The 23,972-nt window shown below is 38.6% G+C and overlaps 2 protein-coding genes across 8 annotated transcripts; one reads left to right on the top strand and one right to left on the bottom strand.

Moving 5' to 3' along the window:
• The first annotated feature begins 735 nt into the window (after nucleotides 1–735).
• Nucleotides 736–23,607, top strand: LOC133152490 (lymphocyte-specific protein 1-like). Of its 6 annotated transcripts, none has more exons than XR_009714138.1 (16): nucleotides 736–975; nucleotides 5,393–5,527; nucleotides 6,136–6,385; nucleotides 6,526–6,620; nucleotides 7,465–7,645; nucleotides 8,218–8,340; nucleotides 8,907–8,930; nucleotides 9,869–9,910; nucleotides 10,042–10,073; nucleotides 10,970–11,054; nucleotides 12,560–12,691; nucleotides 13,400–13,492; nucleotides 14,332–14,434; nucleotides 21,795–21,984; nucleotides 22,102–22,184; nucleotides 23,347–23,607. XR_009714138.1 is itself a non-coding variant. In XM_061276117.1 (14 exons), the coding sequence occupies exons 1-14, from the start codon at nucleotides 866–868 to the stop codon at nucleotides 23,349–23,351; spliced, it is 1,410 nt and encodes a 469-aa protein (XP_061132101.1). In that variant the 5' UTR covers nucleotides 738–865; the 3' UTR covers nucleotides 23,352–23,607. The 6 variants fall into 6 exon arrangements, 1 of the variants encoding a protein (XP_061132101.1); XR_009714137.1 differs by having other exon boundaries at nucleotides 22,058–22,184; XR_009714136.1 differs by having other exon boundaries at nucleotides 21,795–22,184.
• LOC133152491 (proline-rich protein 33-like) lies at nucleotides 15,394–20,401 on the bottom strand. 2 transcript variants are annotated; one of them, XM_061276119.1, is made up of 2 exons: nucleotides 20,263–20,401; nucleotides 15,394–17,875 (listed from the first exon to the last, which is right to left on the bottom strand). In XM_061276119.1, the coding sequence occupies exon 2, from the start codon at nucleotides 17,780–17,782 to the stop codon at nucleotides 17,096–17,098; it is 687 nt and encodes a 228-aa protein (XP_061132103.1). In that variant the 5' UTR covers nucleotides 17,783–17,875; nucleotides 20,263–20,401; the 3' UTR covers nucleotides 15,394–17,095. The 2 variants fall into 2 exon arrangements, with proteins under 2 accessions (XP_061132103.1, XP_061132102.1); XM_061276118.1 differs by lacking the exon at nucleotides 20,263–20,401 and adding an exon at nucleotides 20,062–20,255.
• Nucleotides 23,608–23,972: the final 365 nt, after the last annotated feature.

The raw sequence follows: 23,972 nt of genomic DNA, 5'->3' as shown, positions 1-23,972 counted from the left end.
TAAAAATAACATGTGAAGTGGTCAACTATACTTGTAAGCGATGTGTTAATGATCAAGTAAAAATCTGTGAAAAAAAACATATATAAGTCGCTCCTGGGTATAAGTTGCCCCCCCACCCAAACTATGAAAAAAAACGCGACTTATAGTCCGAAAATTACGGTATATGTTCATACATATATATATATATATATATATATATATATATATATATATATATATAAATATATATATATATATATATATATATATATATATATATATATATATATATATATATATATAAATACGGTATATATAAAACAATGGAGTTGAGTGAGAAAAGCTGTTGCAGTACCATTTCACTTGGTGCAGATAATTGCCCTTAAACAAACACAACTGATCTGAATGGAATTAAGTTCTCTTTCTTTCTTTCTTTCTTTCTTTCTTTCTTTCTTTCTTTCTTTCTTTCTTTCTTTCTTTCTTTCTTTCTTTCTTTCTTTCTTTCTTTCTTTCTTTCTTTCTTTCTTTCTTTCTTTCTTTCTTTCTTTCTTTCTTTCTTTCTTTCTTTCTTTCTTTCTTTCTTTCTTTCTCTCTCTCTCCCCCCAACAATTTCCAAATGTACTTGCAATACAAACATTGCGATCATTGATCACAGTTTTTTTTTTTTGCAACAAACTCATCTTGCATATCCTCTTGGGAGAGTCACATGACCCCTGTTGCTTAGGGAGGTTGGACTCACTCAACACTTTGATGAAATTCTCACAGAGGGAGGGGTGAGCTGTTGCTGAACATAAAGACCTGACCATGATGGGCTACAGATACAGAGTTGGAGGACGAAGGGGTAAACTGTTGGAATAGTATTCCTGAGCCTGAACCAGGAGACCAGATGGAGGCGTCAAAAAAATCAGGACAAAGAACAGAAGCAGGCCAATCCACCATGTCAGAGCCCATCAGACGAAGAAACTCCAGCAGAGAGCTGCTGCAAAACCTCATCCAGTGAGAAAAATATAAATATATTTTGTGCTGTTAGAATGACATTGCTAAAACAGTATTTTAAAGTATAGGATGGATCTAGTAATCATTTATTTTAATCGCCTTTGCTTTAAACTTTAAAAATAACGTGCATAAGATAGGTGTACAGTGATTAGATGGATACAAATGTCATTTAATGTGGTGATGATACAGAGCATATTCTTTTTCTACAAAAAAATTGAGAATCTGCAGCCATTACCTCAATCTGTTTACTTATAACTTAATTTGAGTAGATTTCAAAATGATGATGACATTTATTGTAGCTCTTCCTGCACTCAATGAGCAGACAAGACACTAAGATGGGCGCTTTACATTATTCTCAGCTTGTGAATAACTGCACATCATGAAAACTAAGCATAAACTCTGAATTCCAATACCAGGACAAAATTTAGTCAAGAATATAACTATTTTTGAAAATATAAAGAGCAAAGGGGGAGCTAATTCAAAATTCACAAGGTAAGGCACTTGCATAAGTAAATGCTTTGTTATCTTAAAGTTTGTTTTCAAATATAGACTTCTTGCTCATTTGTGTTTGATGGGCACTCTATTATAAAATCAGGCTGTGTGTTTTTCATTATCGCTGAGTTTTTTTTTTTTATCCTCTGTTATTGGTGGAAAATGTGTGTGACTTCACTCTGTTCTAGGCTCAATGGCGTCTTTTATAGTTGCAACTTCCCTAATGGCAATGACATCATCTGGCAGGCCCCATGAACTCCCTTCTGCTCAGCTGCACTCAACGCTCACCCCCGCAAAATCATGATACAAACACTAGCACAAAATTCTATCTACTGCACAATGTATGTTGACATTTTGCTTAATTTTAACTGATGTTAACAAAATATTTCTTAGGGCCTCTTTTAGGTCGAGGAATTCAATAAAAATGGGCTCACACAGGCTCAAGTCAGAAATGACCTACTCGTTCTTCAAGCAAGAAACACAATGTTGTTACCATCTGGAGTGATTTAGATGAAAGCTATCTGCCTTCTACTAAAACAGTTTTCCTGACTTCTATTTTAAAATGTCTGCATTCAAGTTTAGCCGCTTCACTTAGACTACAAGTATCGTATTTTTCGGACTATAAGTCGCAGTTTTTTTCATAGTTTGGGTGGAGGGGATTTATACTCTGGAACGACTGATATGTAATTATTCACAAATTTTTACTTGATCATTAACACATTACTGACTTACTAGTATAGTTGATCACTTCACGTTATTTTCACTTTAAACCGCATGAGGGCGCACTATGGCTGTGGAATAATTGGAGCCTCACTGACAATGAGTTCCATTCACTGACTTCCGGAGTCAGGAGATTTTATGATTTGTAGCGACACAGATGGTTCGATAAACTTGTTATTTATGTTATAGTTATTTGATATATAGTTTATTTAAAGTGGGAACGTCTATGTCAGAAAAATACGGTAGTTTACATTCCGCTTTTTTTATTATTATTTTATTGTACAGCCAGTGTGGGGATTTGTCAGGAACACCGGGAATATGAACATGAATGGTTCTCTACCGTAATTTTCGGACTATAAATCGCGTTTTTTTCCCCATAGTTTAGGTGGGGGGGCGACTTATACTCAGGAGCGACTTATATTTGTTTTTTTTTCGCAAATTTTTACTTGATCATTAACACATCACTTACTTACAAGTATAGTTGACCACTGCACATGTTATTTGTAGTATAGTTGATCACTTCACATGCTTTGATACCTTTATTTTGAACATATTCAAAACATGAAAAATAGAGAGAAAAATTCTAATAAAGTAATTAACACTTTAAAGCGCCATATCCTCTGGACATGTCCTCTGTCACCAGGATGACATAAAGGACAAGAAATTTGATCGATGGATTTATTGATTTGGAGTGACACAAATGGTTTGATAATATTGTTGTTTATGTGATAGTTATTTAAAATATAGTTTATTTATCGTTGTATGGGCCTGTGGAATAATTTGAATTGCGGCGCGGCACACGGCATTGTTGACAAAGGACGATCGATAAAAGACGAGAATTTTGATCGATGGATTTAATGATTTGGAGTGACACAAATGGTTTGATAATATTGTTGTTTATGTGATAGTTATTTAAAATATAGTTTATATATCGTTGTATGGGCCTGTGGAATAATTTGAACTGCGGCGCGGAACACGGCATTGTTGACAAAGGACGATCGATGGATTTAATGAATTGGAGTGACACAGATTGTTTTATAAACGTTTTATTTATGTAATGTTTTTTTAAATAACCGAATGTTACGTCAGGCCCGTTCTCAGCTCCTTGTTTGTGTTTGTCACGTTAGCATACCGTATTGTTTAGCCTGTTGTTGCTCGTTCATGTCTGTTCTTGGTGTTGGATTTTGTTGAATAAGATGCCCCCCAAAATGCGACTTATACTCCGGAGCGACTTATATGTTTTTTTTCACATTTTGGGGCATTTTATGGCTGGTGCGACTTATACTCCGGAGCGACTTATAGTCCGAAAATTACGGTATTTCTATAGTTTCTTTTGATTGATTGGTGTCCAGTCCAGGGTGTATATAGTCTGTCTTTTTCCTGATGTCAGTAGGGATAAGGTTCAACTTCCTACTACTCCAAACAGGATAACAAGAGTGGAAAATTGGTGGATGGATAAATGGATGCTGCGGTCTCTGTTGATTTAGTCAGCTGCATTCACACTCTCATTCACACAACCAGATGAGAATTCAATTCATGTTGTCAGAGGAGTAACCACTCATTTATTAATGACCAATCAATTCACAACTACTTTTTTTAATACATCCTTTGTCAGATGTTAATATCAACCGTTCTTTGCTTGAGTAGTCCCTAATGTAAACCCTAATCGTTGCCAAAATTCCACTTTCAATGACTAAACAATAATAATATCAATGAGCCGTTCTCCATGCTGTCTTTACTCCGACACAACATTCACAGACATTGAATGAACTTGCACTAACCTCATGCTTGTTAGAAATACAGTTGCCACTTGCAGCACTTTTGAATTCGATCATATCTAGGTCACCTCCCACCATAATAATGACCACAGCATGTTTGACTCACTCAGCTCACCAGGGATCGCACCAGTGGGAGCTGATTTACTAAGTAAACTATAAAATGAATTAAATTAAGGGTTAGGTTCAGCAACAGGGGGATGATTCTGAAATTTCATAAATAAAATCTGAATCGAGCAAGCTTTATTGGCCCAAACTTAAAAGTAAATGCTAAAAATATCTCAAAACACCAATGGCCTAAAAGAAACGTAAATACATTTTTAAATCAGCCCCCAAAACATATTTTGGGAGTCATAAACCATCTCTGATTAAAATTGGTTGTTGAGCAGTGTTGTTGATGATTGAGATGGTTCTTGGAAAAGTTATTTTGCTTATGATTCTGAGTAATTGCAGTGATAGCGCTGGGAAAGAAGCTACTGTATCTCACAGTGTGCTTTTCCAAGCTTTGACTGACCTAGTTACTGGGGTGAGAAAAGTTCTTGATGATGTGGCCAGCTCTGCTGAGGTAGCGAGAGCTGGCAATGTCCTTCAGACTGGGTAGATTGAGAGCAACTGCGAAAAAAAGGGAAGCGCCTTGACACCGATGAATGAGTCATATGCTGAACTGAATGCTTCCAATGTTTTGTTCGGTTTTCTCCATGGTCTCATAGCTTCCATTTTGCAATAATGAGTTCCTGCTGAATCTTGTTGCCATTTTTCCGTTTGATCTTTTGACATCACTCATTATCTCGTAAACAGATGTACAAAACATCTGCCATTTGATTTCTAAACAAACCCGTTGTTTTCTGAGGATTTCATCTCCGGAGGGAAAGTTGATGAGGTGTATACTAAATTTTGTTTCACAGATTCTCTGTCTGAAACTCTGCCAGTACTTCATGTGTGGACTTTGCCTGGCAGCCAGGTCTGGTCCGTTACTATTATCGTTTAAGATCACAGAAATTCACAGGATCTTTAATTTACCGTTAACCACTAAGTTGAGACCACTGCAGATGGTTCAAACACCACAACAGATGTGTCATAAAAAATATCGTTATAAAGTTCTTCCCATTGAAACTGACAGTTCTGATCTGTCACACATTTGTACATTTACTATTACATCATTGTAAAATGATTTGAGAACAACACAGGACACAGAAACTACAGCCCAAGTGTGTGTGTGTGTGTGTGTGTGTGTGTGTGTGTGTGTGTGTGTGTGTGTGTGTGTGTGTGTGTGTGTGTGCATGCGTATGTGTGTGACCAAATTAGGCACTAGATGTTGGAAAACTTGCAAAGACTAGAAATTTTGTTTTGTGTTGGGCAAATCAACTCAAGACTTCAAGAAATAATTTCTATCAGTTGTTCATTGTGCAATTGTATCTTGTTGGCTTCAGGGTGACGTTCCAGCGGAGCCTTGAGGATGCTGAGGAGGTGGAGCGAGAGCGCAGGAGGAGAACTAGGGAGAGGCAGAGAGACCAAGTGACGTCTCTGTCAATGCCTCAGCAGGAAAATAAACCATTTTCTGAAGTGTAAGGCTTGCTACGCTTGAATTTTACTGTATCGCTCAAATAAGTACTGAATTTGATTGTTTGCGATTTTACCATTCTAATTTATTGGGACAATAATAGTCAGTGACTTTTTAAATATGATAGAATCGTTTAATCTTGGGCAATATGTGTGTGAACCGATATGCCATGTGCAGTTGATTTTTTATTGTTAGTCAATGTTCTTTGGGTAGATATCATAATGTTGGTAATGCTATGCAGGGGAGGTTGGATTTGGTTCTCACAGTTAAGACTCAGAAGAATGTTGCACCCCGGCAAAATAATGACCTAATCATTCTCAGAAAGAGACGCATAAATATCTGGCCACTTATTGAGCCAAGATGTCTGCTGCAAAATTGGCTTTCTACTCTACCTCAGAACAAAGGAAATGAGGTGGACGTGTCAGAAACCTTTGCCAGTCAGTTATTCGCCGGCGTCATTATCTAGCCGAACCAAAACTGTCATGTCAGTCCGTCATCATAATTTTAACGGAACTTTAACTTGTGCTTGATTACAGGATGTGTTGCTTAATTAGAAAAAAAAAAAACTTAAGTTCAATTACAGTGAATTTCTTTGACACTGCTATTCCACAGGTCGGATGAAGAAGTGAAGCCTAGTTGCTGCTTTGTTCAGGAGGAGGATGAGGGTTTCAGTGACTGGAGCCACAGGTTGGAGAAGCGTAATGTTCTTCGGGACTTCAGGGTCAAGGCGCAAGAACCTTCATCATTTCAGTGGGAAGCAGGCATTAATAAAGAGAAACAGCAGAATGATGAAGAGCAGGAGGAATGGCAGCCAAAACAGAGAGCTCATGGGCTGCAGTCCACCAGAAGCCCTCCACTGAGCGTATGTCAATTTTCTTCTTTCACTTTAGTGGTTACTTTTCTGTCACAAATCTGTCAGGAAAATGTTTGACATAATGCTTTTTTTTCCTTGAGTACATTTTTGACTGAAATCAAATCCAACTGAATTTTCTTTCATTTTAGAAAAGAGACGTGTTTCTGACAAATGATCCAAGACAACAGCAGGCCAGCGACCCTCCGACAGACACAATGCCCGACTTAACGACTGGAAGGATGAGGTTACAATGTGTTCAGTTATATTGTGTAAAAGTGCTTTTAGAATTTGGCTCAAGGTATTCCTCTTCTTCTGCTGGTGCATTAATTTAGCTTGTATTCAGAACACAGGGTTTTCCTTTTTGGCTTTATGACAAATTAAGACTTTTTTGGCATAGGTTTGATGAAATTAAATTACACCAACTTCACACCAACTTGGTTAAACAATGTATAGTTGTCTTTGTAACCACTTGCATGCTCAAGGAAATCCAATAGTTGGCAGGGGATACACAGGGGTGTCAAACTCATTTTTTTCACAGGCCGCATTTTAGTCATAGCTTCTTTCGGAGGGCCATTATGACTGTCAACCCAAATAAATGTATGAGTACCTCATATTATATACAGTAAAAGCTACAAAACAAACGGACAAATAACTCGTTTTCAAATCAGACGAGTAAAAACTGGTCAAATATTAAAGAAAAAATATATTATTAAAAGTGAAGACAATTTGCAATTCTAGTAATGACACGAATTTGATGCACAATTTTTATTCACGGGCTACATAAAATGATGTGGCAGGCCGTATCTGGCCCCCGGGCCTTGAGTTTGTCACTTGTGATCTACAATCAAGCATTTTCAATTAACGGATCCTACCTGGCATTAATCAGAACCATATAATACCAAAAACAAACAATAAAATAATAAAAATAATTGTGAAAAAATCTTGAATAACCTCAAATCTTTATTAACCTTTAAGTATAAATGGTCTTGCATGATTCGAGTAGCTCAAGTCCGAGACAGCAATGTGAAATGTCCATACAACTAAAGTAAAGCCTATTTTTTTTACATCATTTTTATTATCCTGAACAGTGACAAGGTGAAGCAAGACAAAGAAGAGGTGCGTCAGATTTTGCCGAACGAGTGGAGAGCTGGCGCTAGCGCTAACAAACCAACATACGAAGTTGATCAAGAAGAGGATCACAACTTCACACATGAAGGGATGAAGGAAAGGCTTGCAGAGTTTGATAGAAACCAAAATCTGACAGAAAAGGTCAGTTTTAAAATATCACTTGGCTACAAAGTGGACAACTGTAACTTGTTATTCTCAAATGTATCGGATTTTAGAAGACATTCACGTCATACATTACTGCAGGCATGACACAATATACCAAAGCCTGCCAGTTCGCTAAATGGTCAATTTGTAAATGTGGAAAACTTTACCTCTCATAAATTGAGGAACATGAGCTTATTCTTGTTATCCAGCTACACATGGCTTTTGCCTGGTTCACTTAATTGGCTTTAAATCAAGAGCAGTAATTGAGAAGAATGAGGAATTTGTCTTGGCAATAGCTTCAACGAATGACAGGTTTTCATTAGACTTGGAATGGCGCTGTAAAATATATTTTTTAAAAGGTACGCGCAAAGGTGTGTGGTAGAGGGAATAGTGACTTTAGACACTAGTACATTTTTGTGCTCTAAACTGGAGGTGTAAATCAACCAGACAGAAAATAGCACAAGGCAAGCATGAACACAACGGAGTAAAAACATGTCAAACGATTAAATCTACAAGTCGTAATCTTTTGAATAATAATTGATCAAATTTATATGTTGTGTTTGTTGTAGAGGTCAAGGGAAGAAGAACACAGAAGTGATGACGATAAAAGCAGGCCGTCCGGCCTTTCCGTTTACAGCAATGAAGAAGATGAGACATTAAACTGCTATGGAGCCATGAGCCCAACATTCAAGGTACGGAGAAAAGTAAAAGAGTATGGAATGCAGATACCGAGAGATGTTCAAAGAAAAATAAAGGTTGAGGATCCTTGGTGGTTGTGAGTGGCAATTTATTGGTCACTGCAACAGCAAATGAAAACTAGAAATAAAATATAGTGTGAGGTGATAAGCTTCCTCCAAATCTTCTTTACCTCAGTAGTCACTCATCTCTGGGTTAGGATGCAAATGATGAATCTATGGTAAGGCTCCCATTAATTAACATGCTGTCATGCTTTGAACTCTCATTCTAAAATAAATCGATTTTAAATGAACCCCGAAAGTTCGTGTATAACATAAGTGACAAAGATGAAAACAAAGAATATTGTCGCTATAATTATAATTTTAGATAGTTTTGTCAACATAAGGTGTAGTGTCAGTTAAAGCATTCTCATTCTTTTATTTCAATGTGTTATTTTTTCAATTTTAGTTTTATTTATTTTGCTAATTTTGGTTAATTACTTTTTGACAGGTTTGTGTAATAAAGTGTCGCTGTTCATGTTAATTGTGACAAACATTCTCTTTTATGCTGCTTCTTCCAACAGAAACTCCTCATTCAGTTTTACCCAGTAAGTCCCTTTTACTTCCTCATATCGTTGCGTGAAGAAGATGGTGGCTCGGTGTGTATGACCTGATGGTAACGCTTTCAAAGAACCCAACACAAGCATGTCCGATAAGCAAACTGTTTGTGGTTAGTGAAGTTGCCCTCCAGGAACATGACAGCATCTTTAATTGCTCAAACATCCTGCTAAGCAGTTTGTTCAGATGGATGTGTTTAAGTGAAAAAGAATGCCTTAGTCATAGTCCATAATTGGAATTGGAAACTCTCTCTCCTAATTCACATTAAGCATAACACAACATATGTATAACACAGCTGTCATGGAATTCTGTTTTGTTTCAAATAGAGTTTGTCTGACAGAAAAAGAACACTGCACATTGTTTTGCATTGCAGTTTTACAATATTTGACTTTTCTTCCTTTTACAATTTATGTGTCAATTGCTGTACAAAATCTAAAGAGACATTTACAGTAATTTGCATTTCAGCACGATTGCTACCTAAAGCATATGTGAACATGTTCTTTAGTGAAACCAGATGGTGGTTAGACCATAATTGAAATTTTTTACTCGTCTGATCTGAAAACAAGGTATTTGTCAGTTTGTTTTGTAGCTTTTACTGTCTATAATATGAGGTGCTCATACATTTATTTGGGTTGACAGTCATAACGGCCCTCCGAAAGAAGCTATGACTACAATGCGGCCCGCGAAAAAAATGAGTTTGACACCCCTGCCTTAGATGCACTTTAAATCAAGAAGTGTTATGCTGACATACTGCTACCCGGTATTTATTGAATAAATGTCATGAAGCAATCAAAAGGTGCAATAATATAAAGCTGTGCCAAAGAGGGTATGCACGTAAGTCCTATGTGATTTGTTGCCATAGCAAAGATAAATAGGGAAACTGAGCGGAAATTTGACATGCATCTTAGGACACTGTTTCTCTGTATAGGATGAGGCGAAGAGCAGAATACCAGCAGATGGTAAATGTGTGGTAAGTTGAGATCAAATGTCTTCATTAGCTGGCTAGCTTAGAGTCTTTTTTATTACTCGGTGCTTCTCTTCTTGTTTTGTTTGCCTCATTTTCACAAAACACTGACCAACCCTAATAACGCTTTTTTTCAGATCACCGAGCGAACCGAATCTCTGCGAAAAAGGTGGGTTAAGTGTAATTCATACGGCATGAAAATCGCTACAGTTACCTGGGAGGTCGGAAAATTTGCATTTCTGGCAATCAGTTGGAATATCCGAATCAACACAGAATTTTAAATAATTTAGTTTACTCTAACAGGGAAATTAAATGTATATGGTGAACCCCCCCCCCCCCCGCCCCTTCTGTATTTCATTGTACTTGGTCTCGTTAACGTGTTTCTTTACCACAAATCAACTTTTGTTTTCTTCCAAACTGCATAAATGAGTGTCTACTAATGCTGTCTACATGACCTGGTCATTATTTTTAGATTTTTGTGCATGTTTTGAATTTGGGTCGAAAAACTGTCTACATGGCGCCATCTTCTGGTTAAGCAATGTACTGCGTGTAAATTTGCCTTTCTATTTTCTGGATTTAACAAGCAAGGAATCCTAAAACACATTTTACACATTTTATAGTAGCTGCAGACCTGTTAAATATCACAAACTAGGTTTGTTATTGCTCCAACTGTGATTGGTGTGATTTGGACCTGCCAAATCCTCACATCCGGCACCTTTTTGTTGTCTCACAACACATCCCGGGGGTCTAAAATGGGGCTTCCAGAGCCACCAGAAACATCTCACAAGCCTAGCTTAAAACAACCTGATTACTTGTCACTGTATTTTTATTCACAGGTTATTTTCTAAAAATCTTCCACACTCCCGCATGAATTGAAGTATTATTGTTAAACTAGCAGAAACATTACTAATACTAGCAAGGGGGGCGAAAAAAAGCTCTCCCTTTGCAACCCTCTTGACAGTGATTTTTTTAAATTCATTCCTCTGCTTGTGTTTCTATTTACGCATATACAGTGTACGGTGTATTGTCATCATGTGACAATGGTGTTTCCTCTTTCTGTTCAAGTTCCAACATCAAAAAGAAGATTCCACAACCTCTTTGTGTTTCCAAGATTGACAAGAAACTCCAGCAGTATACACATGCTCTTGAGGTAAAACATACCAAGAGCGGAAATACAATGAAACCAAGTTCAGATGTATACCAGTAGTACTTTGTTTTCAAATAATTTATGACTGCAGAATCTTTGGCTGTGTAAAATACCACTTTTTTACAGTACCGTTTTTTTCCGTGTATAGTGCGCCCCCATGTATAGTACGCACCCCTAAAAATGGCATGCTGATGCTGGAAAAAAGCTTGTACCCATGTATAATACGCACCCAATTTTTATGAATTTAAAAAAAAAAAACAATTTAATTTTTTTTTTTTTTTTTTTTTTTAAGTCCCAATGATCGTCACACACGCAGGGAGGCAATGGGTCCCATTTTTATAGTCTTTGGTATGGTCTTAACTAGGCTGGATGTAATTTTTTTGTTGGCGTTGATTTCTCCGACTGCCCATAAACGCACCACCGCGCTCCGTGCGCATGGAGCGTGTTTGAAGTGAACAGCAGAGAAGAAAGGAACAAGGCAAAGTGTTGTGAAATAAAATATTACCTGTAATACGGATTTAGGTAGAGAACTGAACTCTCGCTCTTTATATAGCTGACGTGTCTTGCTCATCCGTTCTGCGCATCTGTAATGGCGGCCTCCGTATGATATCCGGTTTGCGTGTGTGCGAGAGCGAGAGAGAGCGAGAGAGAGAGCGTGCGAGAGAACGCTCAACCGTAGCGCGCCGCCGACCGCCCAACTGCACCGGGCTGGTCGATTATTGTGACAGAGCCGTCGCTGAAATTTAGAAGATATTTTTAAAGTCCTGATGTACTTTCTAAAATTTAAGTGGACCTCAGTGCGCACTGCGCAGGGAGCTTAATTTGGTGCGGTCGCGCAACCGCAGCGCGCCGGGCGCTCACTGTCGCATTGCTTAAAGAGCGCCTTTGTGTTTAAGGATGAACAGCAGAGACCAAAGGAACAAGGCAAAGTGTTGTGAAATAAAATATTACCTGTAATACGCATTTTGTTATTTGCTGATTGAAACTGCTAATTAAACTGTGAATTGAAACTAATAGGAAGAAAACAACTCTCGCTCTTTATATAGCTGACGTGTCTTGCGCATCCGTTCTGTGCATTTTATTTCACAACACTTTGCCTTTCTTCTCTGCTGTTCACTTCAAACGCGCTCCATGCGACCGCAATGCTCTCGTATCAGACGCTTGCTCGATCACCTGCTCGTTTGCTGTCCCGTGCGCGCACGAAGCGCGGTGGTGCGTTTACGGGCAGTCGGAGAAATCAACGCCAACAAAAAAAATTACATCCAGCCTAGTTAAGACCATACCAAAGACTATAAAAATGGGACCCATTGCCTCCCTGCGTGTGTGACGATCATTGGGACTTAAAAAAAATAAAATAAAATAAAAAAAAAATATATATATATATATATTTTTTTTGTACCCATGTATAATGCGCACCCCAGATTTTAGGACAATAAATTAGTTAAATTTTGCGCACTATACACGGAAAAAAACGGTATTTTTTTATACACCAAATTACTTTTACACAGGTTTCCACAAAGGAATGCAAACCAGCTAGTCCAGTCCTTGTGGATGTGATAAGTCCCATTGCACAAAAAAAGAATCTTTTTGAGGCTGGAGTGGCATGGAACCAAAACACTCTCTCAAACACACCACCAAAGGTCAGTTAAAATCTGAGTTTTGTCATACTATAGTGTGACGGAGCAGGCAAGTTAATCAAATTTGCGCCTCGGAACTGGCGGTAGCTAAGATCACTACCATACATTCACACAGTAGGTAAGTCATAATTAGTGTAAGTCAGAAAAACTATAAGTCCGGCTATAATCAAGCGTGTTTTCTTGTTGTATATGGGTGTATACTTACCCCAAGTACTGTTCTTTGTAAGTCGCAAAGATCTCTTTATTATTTCAACAACCAAAATGTTAACATTTGGCTACGAATGCAATTCGTACTATATAACTGCTCATTATTAGCACAAGTCAATAGCTATCACTTTGGCTTATACAGTGAACCAGTTTTTTTTTATTGCAGGGATACGTCTCAGTTTCAACATATGTAGAGACCATATAATAAAATATAGTTTTACCTGTTCCATATGCTTTAACTACATTTAAACTCAATAAAAACACAGAATTTAACACTGAATATTCAAACAGCAAAATATCTAAACGAATCATATAAGAAGTCAGTTTGCATGGTTCTGAAAAATAATGTGAAATTAGCATTGATGTTGCATAATTATAAACTTTCAAGCAATTTCTAATTTAACACACGTGTAGCAGCAATCTGTTCAAAATGTAACATTACTCTCAGGTAATCCACCAGGTAGATTTAAGTCCAGGAAGTATTTAATATCAGATCTTTTTCAGGAAATAAAACCCGGTGATGTTTTAAACAAGAAAAATGTGTGGGAAAACTTCAGCGAAATTGTTTCTCCCACTTCTTCTGTGAGGAATAGCAAGGTAGGTGTTTTTTGTGTTGATGTATTGTTGTACTCCCCAACTTCCTAAAAACAATGAAAAGAAACTATGATGTACAAATGAAGGTCATGTCAATATCAAAATAAGAATCTTGATTATTATACTAAATATTTTTTACGGCGTCACTGACGTAGGTAGGCTATGCATGGATTTCAGCAGATGTCCTTTGGGTACAAAAATGTCGCATATGTATTTAAATAGGGCGCCACTGGTGAGCACGTTCGCCTCACAGTTCGGAGGATGCGAGTTCGATTCCACCTCCGGCCCTGCCTGTGTGGAGTTTGCATGTTCTCCCTGTGCCGGCATGGATTTTCTCCGGGCACTCCGGTTGCCTCCCACTTCCCAAAAACATTCATGGCACTCCACATTGTCCATAGGTGTGAGTGCAAATGGTTATTTGTCTCTGTGTGCCCTGCGATTGGCTGGCAACCGGTTCAGGGTGTCCCCCGCCTACTGCCCCTAGATGGTTGGGATTGCGTTCCAGGATGCCCGCGGCCCCCGTGGGGACAAGTGGTACAGATAATTGATTGGATAGAAGGATGTACTATTTAAAACACAGGTAGGGAGGGCCGAGTGCACAGACGTGTGAACGGACACCATGACAATAAACATTGTGACACACGGGGGTATGAGGAAAAGGCGTGGATTAGCTCCACTTTGTCTGCACCACCGAGCAGCGTAGATGTTATAAAATTACCATTGTATAGAAGTGACATTACCATTAATAATGATGCGTAAAGTAACTGAAATTGCAACAAAAATGAAAATGTAATCAGTGTTGTTCTTTTCTTTTTTTTAAATGAACTTGAAAATGAACTCAGGAATCCTCAACTGGTAAAAAGTCTAAATTTGTTGTGATGGCTCATGGCAAATATGAGAAGCCTACTGATGAGGATGCTGGCAGTGACGATGCAAACTGGACAGGTAGGTTTGATGATCAGACACTACCCTAAAGAAATTGTCAAAGAAAAAGTCACAAGTATGTTCTGATATGTTCTGACTTATTATTATTATTATTATTATTATTATTATTATTATTATTATTATTATTATTATTATTATTATTATTATTATTATTATTATTATTATTATTATTATTATTATAAGATGTGCTTTGGAGTTTTTGTATTCTTACTCAAGGTACAATGTATAAATTAATTGAGGTCCAACATGGGATTGAATTTTCAATTCTAATGTTTTTTTGTGAGCTGTAAGGTTTACCACCCCAAAGGTATTCTCAAAGGTACATTCTAAGAATGTCCAAGTAATGGAACCTGAAATATACTCAGTTCATTGGGAATTCAGAAAGTACAGCTGCAAAAATGTAAGATGTTAAGATTGGGAAATCTGTTGTCTAAAATGGACATTTTTAGCTTGCATTTTTTAGGACAATGTTTTACCAGGTAAGTCAATTGAGAACATTTTCTCACTTACAATGGCAACCTGGAGGCAAGGTGTGTGAAACCAGCTCAGTGTGGCCTAGTGGTTAGAGTGTCCGCCCTGAGACTGGAAGGTTGTGGGTTCAAACCCCGGCCGGGTCATACCAAAGACTGTAAAAATGGGACCCATTGCCTCCCTGCTTGGCACTCAGCATTAAGGGTTGGAATTGGGGGGTTAGAAGGAGTGGAGCTCTTTACAAGCCATAGGCTTCGCCTCGTTGCACAGTTATTGATATAATAATATGTGCTAAACTAAGTGTTTTGCTCAAGGACACAACGACATGTGACTGGCTAGGGTCGAACCGCAAACCTGCTGTGATTGACAAACTAAGTTACACACCAAAGGGCTCTTTTAGGTTTGTTATTGTATGCAACATTTATCCGATTGGAAGGTTATGTAACAATTAGAGGCATTGGAATGTATTTCAAGCAGATGAAAAAAGCTGTTGTCATGAGAAGTTTAATTGATCTTTTTGTCAGCCAGTTTCATAAGATTGCATTTTGTTCATGTACGGGAGGATCGATAACAATTTTATATGATTTGTCTGTTAGGATAATGGTGGACTAACTTAAGTGTTTGTGTTCAGCAAACAAAACATTTGAACCAAGCCCTATTTTTTCTCAGAAGGGGCAGGGTAAAAAAAGAACAGAATCACATTTACTTGGTTTGTTTTCAGATGCAACTTATTTGCAGCCATGACAACCTGGCAGCTGTAATGACAAACTACATACTGTATGTAGTGTTTTAGGGAAATGCAAGCAGTGAAAATAAAACCCTTCAAATGTATGCAGACTTTGAACATTTACAGTAAACATCAGTGGAATAAACGAGGTCGTTGATAGCTTATTGCAGGGGTGTCAAACTCATTTTTTTCGCAGGCCGCATTGTAGTCATAGCTTCTTTCGGAGGGCCATTATGGCTGTCAACCCAAATAAATGTATGAGCACCTCATATTATATACAGTAAAAGCTACAAAACAAATTGACAAATAACTCGTTTTCAAATCAGACGAGTAAAAACTGGTCAAATATTTAAAAAAAAAGATATTATTAAAAGTGAAGACAATTTGCAATTCTAGTAATTCTTCGCAGGCCACAGAAAATGATGTGGCGGGCCGTATCTGGCCACCGGGCCTTGAGTTTGACACCTGTGGTTTATTGGAATAAAGGAACCTTAACATCGCAAATTAAATCCTATAAGATTCTTTTCATTTTAAGACAGTACGGGGGGGGGGGGGTTTAGGGGGGGCAATCAGAGTCAAAACCACAAGCAGTCTATGCATAATTACTCTCACAGCAGAAATGGTATGAGAGGTGTGAAATATGACACCGATATGCTGTATAATGCATTTTCTTCAATTTCACTTTCTTTTCATCATAAGTTTGCACACAGAAGACACAACCAGCATAACATCATCATTATTAACTTCCAAAGTTCAACCTCAGATTATGATTATTATTAATGTGTGAAGTGCCACCCCCCAAAAAAATGTTTGATTCACACTCCCATTCCAACGCACAAGTTTTATCTCTTAACATATCAGATATCTCCACTTTGCTGGCTTGTTGACTGGCCAGTTACTGACAGACATAGTACTTATTTCCCTCCATGCATAACTCCCAGGGTCGTTCTGTCCAATATTCATCTAAAAATGCGTCATCTTAGTTGATTTAGGAATGTAAATCCAAATTTATTACAGTGGTTTAGAACTGAGAAGCTAACCCCGATAAATACATAGATGCAACTTGCTACAGTACAACTAATCGAACCTGGATTCATTTTTAAAATTCACTGTTGTTTTGGTTAGCTTTTTTTTTTTTCAAATTTGTAAATGAAAAGTGCAAAGGTGCCTCGAGCACATGATGCGTTTTCACAATTCACAACTATTTACACTATTAAGACCATAAAAACACATCTTTGGGTAAATGCATGAGTGATGAGAACGAAGAAGAAATGTTCAATAAATATTATATTAAAACAATTCTTTCAAAGTTAATTTGGTTTCTTAATTTGGCTCAACCGAACACATTTGAGAATACTTAGTTCATTGTTCTCCCAGAAGGTTAAAAAAACCCTCCTCATCTTCAGTGAAGCAATAGACTAATTAATCAACCTCAGGCACATTTGTCCAAGTCACATTTCTGCTTAATTGGGTTCAAATCCTCTGGCTATTCTATTGAAGTCCTTGCGATCATCCTCCTGAGTTTTTCGCTTCATTAGTCCTCTTTCAAACACCGACGCTACTTTTGTCAATGGCTTCTCGGCTGCCTCTTTTAATTTCCTAGCATCAAATCGAGGACTGTACAGCAAGAGTGGTAAGCGATTGACAAAGGATGGAACTTCCTCTTGCTTGTCATTAGAGACCTTTTTCTTTTCCAAATCTTTTTTGGTGGAGTTGATCTGCTGCATGATTCGGTCTTTGGTCGAGAACATCTGAAAGAGGAGAGCATCCCACATACTCAGCGCCCTTGGACTTAGAGAGACCTCTTTGTTCTTGACCAAGTCTTGATTTTCACATTGTTCTGCTGACAACCTTTCCTTACTATCGCTGTTTGTGTTTTTCTTGTCACTGGACTCATCCTGAGATTTGTCCAGTGGCTTTGGAAAAGCTGGTTCCTCTGGTTCAACCACCATGTGTTTCTTGAGACGTGTCCATCCACTGAGTTTAGCTTTAAAGCCTTTTGGCTTCTGGGTTGCCTTTGACTCTGTAGGTAAGGGAGATGTTCCTGGTCCAACAGTGTTTTTCTCAGCAGTTGAAGATGCAATTGATGTCACTGACTTCATGGAGGGTTCGACTGCTCTTTTCTCTGCCACATCTGATGTATCCTTCATCTTCAAAATATCCCTGTCTTTGAGTCCAGTGATTTGCTGAGATAGCGGTGACGTTCCTTTGTTTGGGGATGGAGTTGAGACTGACACTGAAGCCTGAGGCAGAGAGGCAGGAGTGGGAGAATCAATCACAGCAGCGTTAAATATGGATGATTTTATGACAGAATCTGTTGCTGGCTCTGTAGGGGTCTCAACTGGCTCCTCTGTCAAATGCTGGTCCTTAGTGGCAGAACCTTTTGATTGGCCTTGATTGTGTGAGTTTACAACAGAAGGGTTTTGTTCTGCAGTGCCAGAAGAAGGGCATATTTCAACTTGCTTAGATGAATGTGTGGTTGGATTGCCAGACAAGTGATGGCGAGGAGGGCTGCTTTTGGTTTCTATGTTTAACTTTGTTTGATTGCTTTTTGAATGGGAATTTGGCTTAACAGGGACATAAGTGGTGCTAGAAATGCTCTTATTTTGCACAGGTACTGCGGAGGGGGTGTTGTTGACAGGAGTATGACGGGACTGGCGTAAAATCAAATGAAATTCCCGTGTTGGTGTATTGCACAATCTTGGTTCTTGTAATGAGGGGGCTCTTGGGACAACCAAAGATTTTGCATTTACAGCATTATGTGAAATGTTTTGAATTTTTTCTTCATGAATGTTATTTTCAAAATTAGCTTCCTTGTGACTCGTGTTTTCCACTCCAGTTGGAATGCCTGATAATTTCACGCAACTTTGCTCTTTTTCATCAGACTTGGCCTTTTGATTCTGTTCTATATTGTTCCTTCGTATGTTTGCAGCAACACAGCCATTTGAATTTAAAAGATTTTTCCTAGGATTTTGAATTATAGTCTCCTCAAGCGGTGTGAAAAGGGGTCTTTTGTCAATATTTTCAGCAATTATAGCTGACTCTGGATTTCTTAGCTGAGGACTTTTTAGAGTTACACGCCTCATCAAAGAGCTTGAGGGCAGATTACCTATGACGTGGGGTGTAAGATGTAATGGTTTACCACTTACCACTGGGTATGTTAAAGTCAACTCAGTGACGGGAAGCTTTCCACCAATATTGGATTTGTTCGATTTAGTAGTTTCCAAAACACATCTGTCTTTTAGGTTGTTAAGATCTCCTGATTTCAGAGGGGGAACCATATTGGTGATTGTCCTGTCGAAAGCATCTAATCCTACAAATTGCGTCTTGGATTGCTTACCATGACCGACAATCACATTCGGCTGTGTTTCTCCATTTGAAAGATTTGAGGTGTTTTTGGTATCAGTAGATTTAGCCATTAAAGGTATGGTAGGCAGAGAGTCTCCTGCTAATTCTGCAGTCATAAAAGCAATGCCATTGGTTAGCATAGAAGATGCATCAGAATTTCGTATTTGGGCTTTCATATTGGCTTTGCTCTGGTATACACGATTTCTAGCACATTCATTTTGATTTTTTAGTGATGCTCCTGGTGTGTCTGTTGCCAGCTTGGTAGCGGTAATGTTGCAATTTTCTTCATGGCTAACGTTACTTTGCAGTCTGGAAGATGGAACGCCAGTGTCGCTTGTTTTGTGAAGCATTCCGGTTTCTATATTTGGTTGGTGGTCGCTCTCCAAAGGGAATATGTTAGGGGATTTGGTTGTAATCATTGGTATGTCCGGGAGCTTGATATCACGCGCGGGGTTATTGGTTGGCAACGTATTTACAGGGCTAGTGCATGTATTCAAAGCAAAAGCGTCTCCTAGGTAACACATTTTGTGACCCACTGTCTTGTTCTGTGTGTGATTGTGTTCAGAACATGCAGAAGGTCTTCTAGGCTCATCTTGAAGCATTGATTCTATAGCAGTGAAAGTTGGCTTTTTAATTTCAGTTTCAAATTGGCAGCTTCTCTTTGTGTTTTGGGGGATTTGATTAGTATTGGTCATGGCAGAGGGTGAAATGTCATGAATGTTAACAGTGTGTGGGTTAAACTCAGTACTTCCTTTTATGTTTTGTTTAAGCTGCTCTCTTTGGCTGTGCAAAGCTTTGTGATCCGTATTGATACATGGTTTGCTATGTGATAAATTATTTATTTTATTGATTGATATTGAGCCAACACCATTTCTACTTTTGCCAAGTTTTCCCTTTGAATTTGTGACACCGGTTTGGTCAAAAGGATTGTCTAGTTGTGTGTTTGTACATTGTGTTCCTGTCGTTGAATCTTGCTCCAACAGCTTGCCATCAACGAAATTACTGTTCTTGTTTAGGCATGGGGACATATTTGTAGCTGCCATTGTAGGAAACATTGTCACAGTCTGTGTGTGCACCTCACCTGCTTTGAGGGTTGGCATTGGAACCTCAGAGTATGAGGCCTTTCGTGCAGATACATCAACTGTGGACTGACAAATGTGTTTCTGTACCAAGCCAAGAGGAAGCTCAGGTCTTATTTTTTCCAAACTAGATGTTCCAAATGAAGGTATTTCCACATGTAGACTTTTGATCTCATGGCTTTTCTCAAATATGTCTTTGTTACCTCTGACAGTCCGCTCTGTTCGGCGTTTGGAATCCTTTGGCGTTGAAGGTGGATACACAGAATTTACAGATTCACTCTCCAATGATGGTCGCTTTTGATGTCCATTGAGTTGTTTAGGTGAATCAGGTTTTGAGACACAGTCATTCTCTGAATGTGTTTTGGTGAAAGAGGTCAGCTGAATTCTGTGGGATAGAAGGCTTTGATACGATGTTAGAGTTCGAATCCCATCATGAGCAGCATACTGAAGAGGAGTAAGTCCATAATATGTTGATTGTGCTTTGGTTTTAGAGGTTGTTAATGATATCCGATTCTCCAGGAGTGATGACAAGGACTTGCGTGCCTCAACAATTGGAGGACGATAGGAGGATGACGGTTGGCTAAAGCTTTTGGAATCTTGTGGGTAGATCATTGCTGTCTCGGTCTGTGGTGCTGTGCAGAAAAATGATGGGACATTTGGAAAAAATGCAGCATCTCTTTGTAAAATGTGGTCGTTTTTCAAGTTTGGGACAGATTGTCTAAGAGCAGAGTCAGGCATAGTAGCATGTGGTGTGAAATTTTCTCCAGAAATGCAAGAGTCAGCGGTACAGCTTAAATTCAGGGTACTCCTACAAGTATCTCGGACAGCGCTCCCTTTGTGATCGGTATTTTGCCTTTTTGTGTAATTGTCAATCATATTCTGCTGTACTTCTATTTTTGCGGCACACATTTTGCCGCGAAGAGACTCAACGGAAATTGAGGGAGCAAATTCATTTTGACAAGACTTTAAATCTGTACTTGTTATAGACAACAGAGGATCATTTTTAGGTATCTCACCAGAGTGACTGGATAATCTTGACTGTGTGCACAACACAGTCTTGGGTTTTCCACATGCAATTGTGGGCACAGCTGGTTTCTGAGGTTTTATTTCATCTGGAGCTTTTTTGTCCATATGTGTTACTGCTAATGACTCTTCTTTGGTGCTTTGATGTATCGCTGTCGGGTCTTGATTGGAAGGAGACTTAGAGATCTCATTAAATCTTGCTTTTGATGTATAAATTGAATTTTTAGGACCATCACACCTTGTCTCTTGGGATAAATGCCTTACCAAGTTATCATTACTGATAGGTCTCGGGGTCCAAGAAGTTGATGTATGGAGTAGATGATGCTCTTTTCCTTCCATATGGTTGGGATTAAAATGATCTTTTTGTGTGTTTGAAACTGATACCAGCACAGGAGCAACAGGAGGCAGGTCTGCAACTTGAGAAGGTGTTGGGTCGGAACCATAGTTTAGGATGGCTGAGGATGGTGTCAGGTTATGAGTTGATATTTTAGGATTGGACTCTGACACAGTGATAGGATGGTCTGTCGTGTCTGACCTAAGAGAATCCAGTGACACTGAATTGAAAGCATCTTGAGGTGAGGATGATGGAATCCACTGCATTCTTGGTGCGGTGGACGAATTTAAAGGTGGCATCACTTCATCAAATAAAAATGCGGAGCATTCATATAGTGGTGCCACCTGCTCTCCAGAAGTCTTAATCTGTCTTTTGTAGGTATGTGGCAGATTGCCATCCCATTTCTTGTAGGAGCTGCTTTCAAGAAGAGGAAATGTAGATGCAGATTGATCAAAGGAGTCTAGTGGAAGAGCAGACCACAAGGATTCCGCAGTGCCGACTGAATCCGGTGTTCTGGGTGGACTGGACAGGTCACTGTGCTCAAGATCTGTACTGGCTTCATTTACAGGTGACAAACAGGAACGAAATGGGACAGGTGTCTGGGAGAGACTGCCCTTTCTCTTGGCTCTCTTTTTCTTTAGTTTTTGAAGCCTCACATTGTCTTTGGCTGGTTTCGGGAGTAAAGGTGGTGGATATTGCTGGGAAAGCCCCGACTCAAACCCGTTGCTCACTTCCATCAGCATATCAAGTCCTGCAAAAGATACAGAGGTATATCAACCAACTTTTTTTTGGACACAAAATGTTAAAATTACAATAAGAATCAGAGCATAAATGTCTGTTTTGACTCCTCTGGAGTACCGAAAATAAAATACCGTATTTTCCGAACTATAAGTCGCAGTTTTTTTCAAAGTTTGGCCAGGGGTGCGACTTATACTCAGGAGCGACTTATGTGTGAAATTATTAACACATTATTACTTGATCATTAACACATTACTTACTTACTGGTAGTATTATCACTTCACATGTTATTTTCAGACTAAACCGCATGAGGGTGCTCTAGGCCTGCGGAATAATTGGAACTGCAATTGATGAGTCTGAATCCATCCACCGACTTCGGATGGTTTGATAAACTTGTTAGTTACGTTATAGTTAACTGACAGATTGCTTGTGTATAGTTATATAGGCCTGTGGAATAATAGGAACCGCAACTGACAATGAGTCTGACATCACCGCCACGTGTCGTTTACACAGAGGACGAAGATTTCGATGGATTTAATGATTTGGAGTGACACGGACGGTTCGATAAACTTGTCATTTGTTATGGTTATTTGATATATAGTTTATATATAGTTATATAGGCCTGTGGAATGATTGGAACTGCAACTGACGATGAGTCTGAGGTCAGCGTTACAACCAAAGAAGTGCTCCCATTGACAATCAATGACGCAGAAGTAAACAAAACCATAGAACCAATGTCATATTTTTATGTTTAGGTTATCAGAGAACACCACATACGATGGGACAAAAGTGTTACTGTAAACGCCCTTAAGAAAAAACAGATAAGAAAAAAATATCTTGTACGTACGAGACCTTATAGGACTTATTGGAGGTTTGCTTCATTTTGCACCAAGGAATACTTGAGCCCTGACTGAGTGACCCTCGCATTCTTGATCTCCTCCATGCCATTCTACCCACTCAGTACTCCCCCCCCACTTTGTAATGCCACCCCACTCCTGGATGGATGGATGGATGGATGGATGGATGGATGGATGGATGGATGGATGGATGGATGGATGGATGGATGGATGGATGGATGGATGGATGGATGGATGGATGGATGGATGGATGGATGGATGGATGGATGGATGGATGGATGGATAATTGTTTCATCTTGAGAAGTAATAAGTGTGATATTTCCTTTTTTTCCCAGCCTGAAGAAAAATGGAAGAGGGACATGCCATTTAGGATTTCCCCCCAAAACATTTACATCTAAAACCGTATCGCCTTTGTGATTTCCGTCATCCATATATTTGAACATATATTATGCCGCTTTACTCAAATGTTGTAAAGCTTACCTATCACACCTATTACTTTTTAGCAACATTTTGGAAACTTTGTTTTTAGACATGTATTCATTTATGCTACAATACTTTATCTTGTAATATAATAAAATAACTATATTTTTTCTTAATCTCGTTTGATCTCTGATTTGTTTGTGTGTGATTTACTGCATAAGTCATTTGCTAGTTCGCATTAGTAGTGTTCATGTCCATCGTGTTCTACTCTGAATTCTTATTTCCTGCTCTGACACTGAATAAAATGGCTTCATGTCTCTGAGCTAAATCTGTAGTTGAAATTAGAATATGAGCTCTCATCACTGACTCATTTACACATTTTAAAAGTCTTAATTGGGTCATGAAGACGATGCCTTTCTACCAAAGGCAATACTATTAGAAATAGAAAGGCACGTAAAGCTGTTGCTTATGGCAAGGATACATTGAACCGATGACAAGCTTCTTTTGAAAATAGTCTTTCAAGGAGGCGGTCAAATTCGAG

Source organism: Syngnathus typhle, linkage group LG4, assembly GCF_033458585.1.
Source record: "Syngnathus typhle isolate RoL2023-S1 ecotype Sweden linkage group LG4, RoL_Styp_1.0, whole genome shotgun sequence".
In the NCBI taxonomy this organism is placed as follows: domain Eukaryota; kingdom Metazoa; phylum Chordata; class Actinopteri; order Syngnathiformes; family Syngnathidae; genus Syngnathus; species Syngnathus typhle.
This window is presented reverse-complemented; position numbering and strand designations above follow the sequence as displayed.

Bases quoted from the DNA above. Each gene is read 5' to 3' on its own strand.
- LOC133152490 (XM_061276117.1), top strand. From the start codon at position 866: ATGGAGGCGTCAAAAAAATCAGGACAAAGAACAGAAGCAGGCCAATCC. The intron at 8,341-8,906 runs GTACGGAGAAAA...TTCTTCCAACAG, and splicing joins CCATGAGCCCAACATTCAAG to AAACTCCTCATTCAGTTTTA. The intron at 12,692-13,399 runs GTCAGTTAAAAT...GATCTTTTTCAG, and splicing joins TCTCAAACACACCACCAAAG to GAAATAAAACCCGGTGATGT.
- LOC133152491 (XM_061276118.1), bottom strand. From the start codon at position 20,118: ATGTATCTGCACGAAAGGCCTCATACTCTGAGGTTCCAATGCCAACCC. The intron at 17,876-20,061 runs GTGAGGTGCACA...TCTCTGCCTCAG, and splicing joins AATGCCAACCCTCAAAGCAG to GCTTCAGTGTCAGTCTCAAC.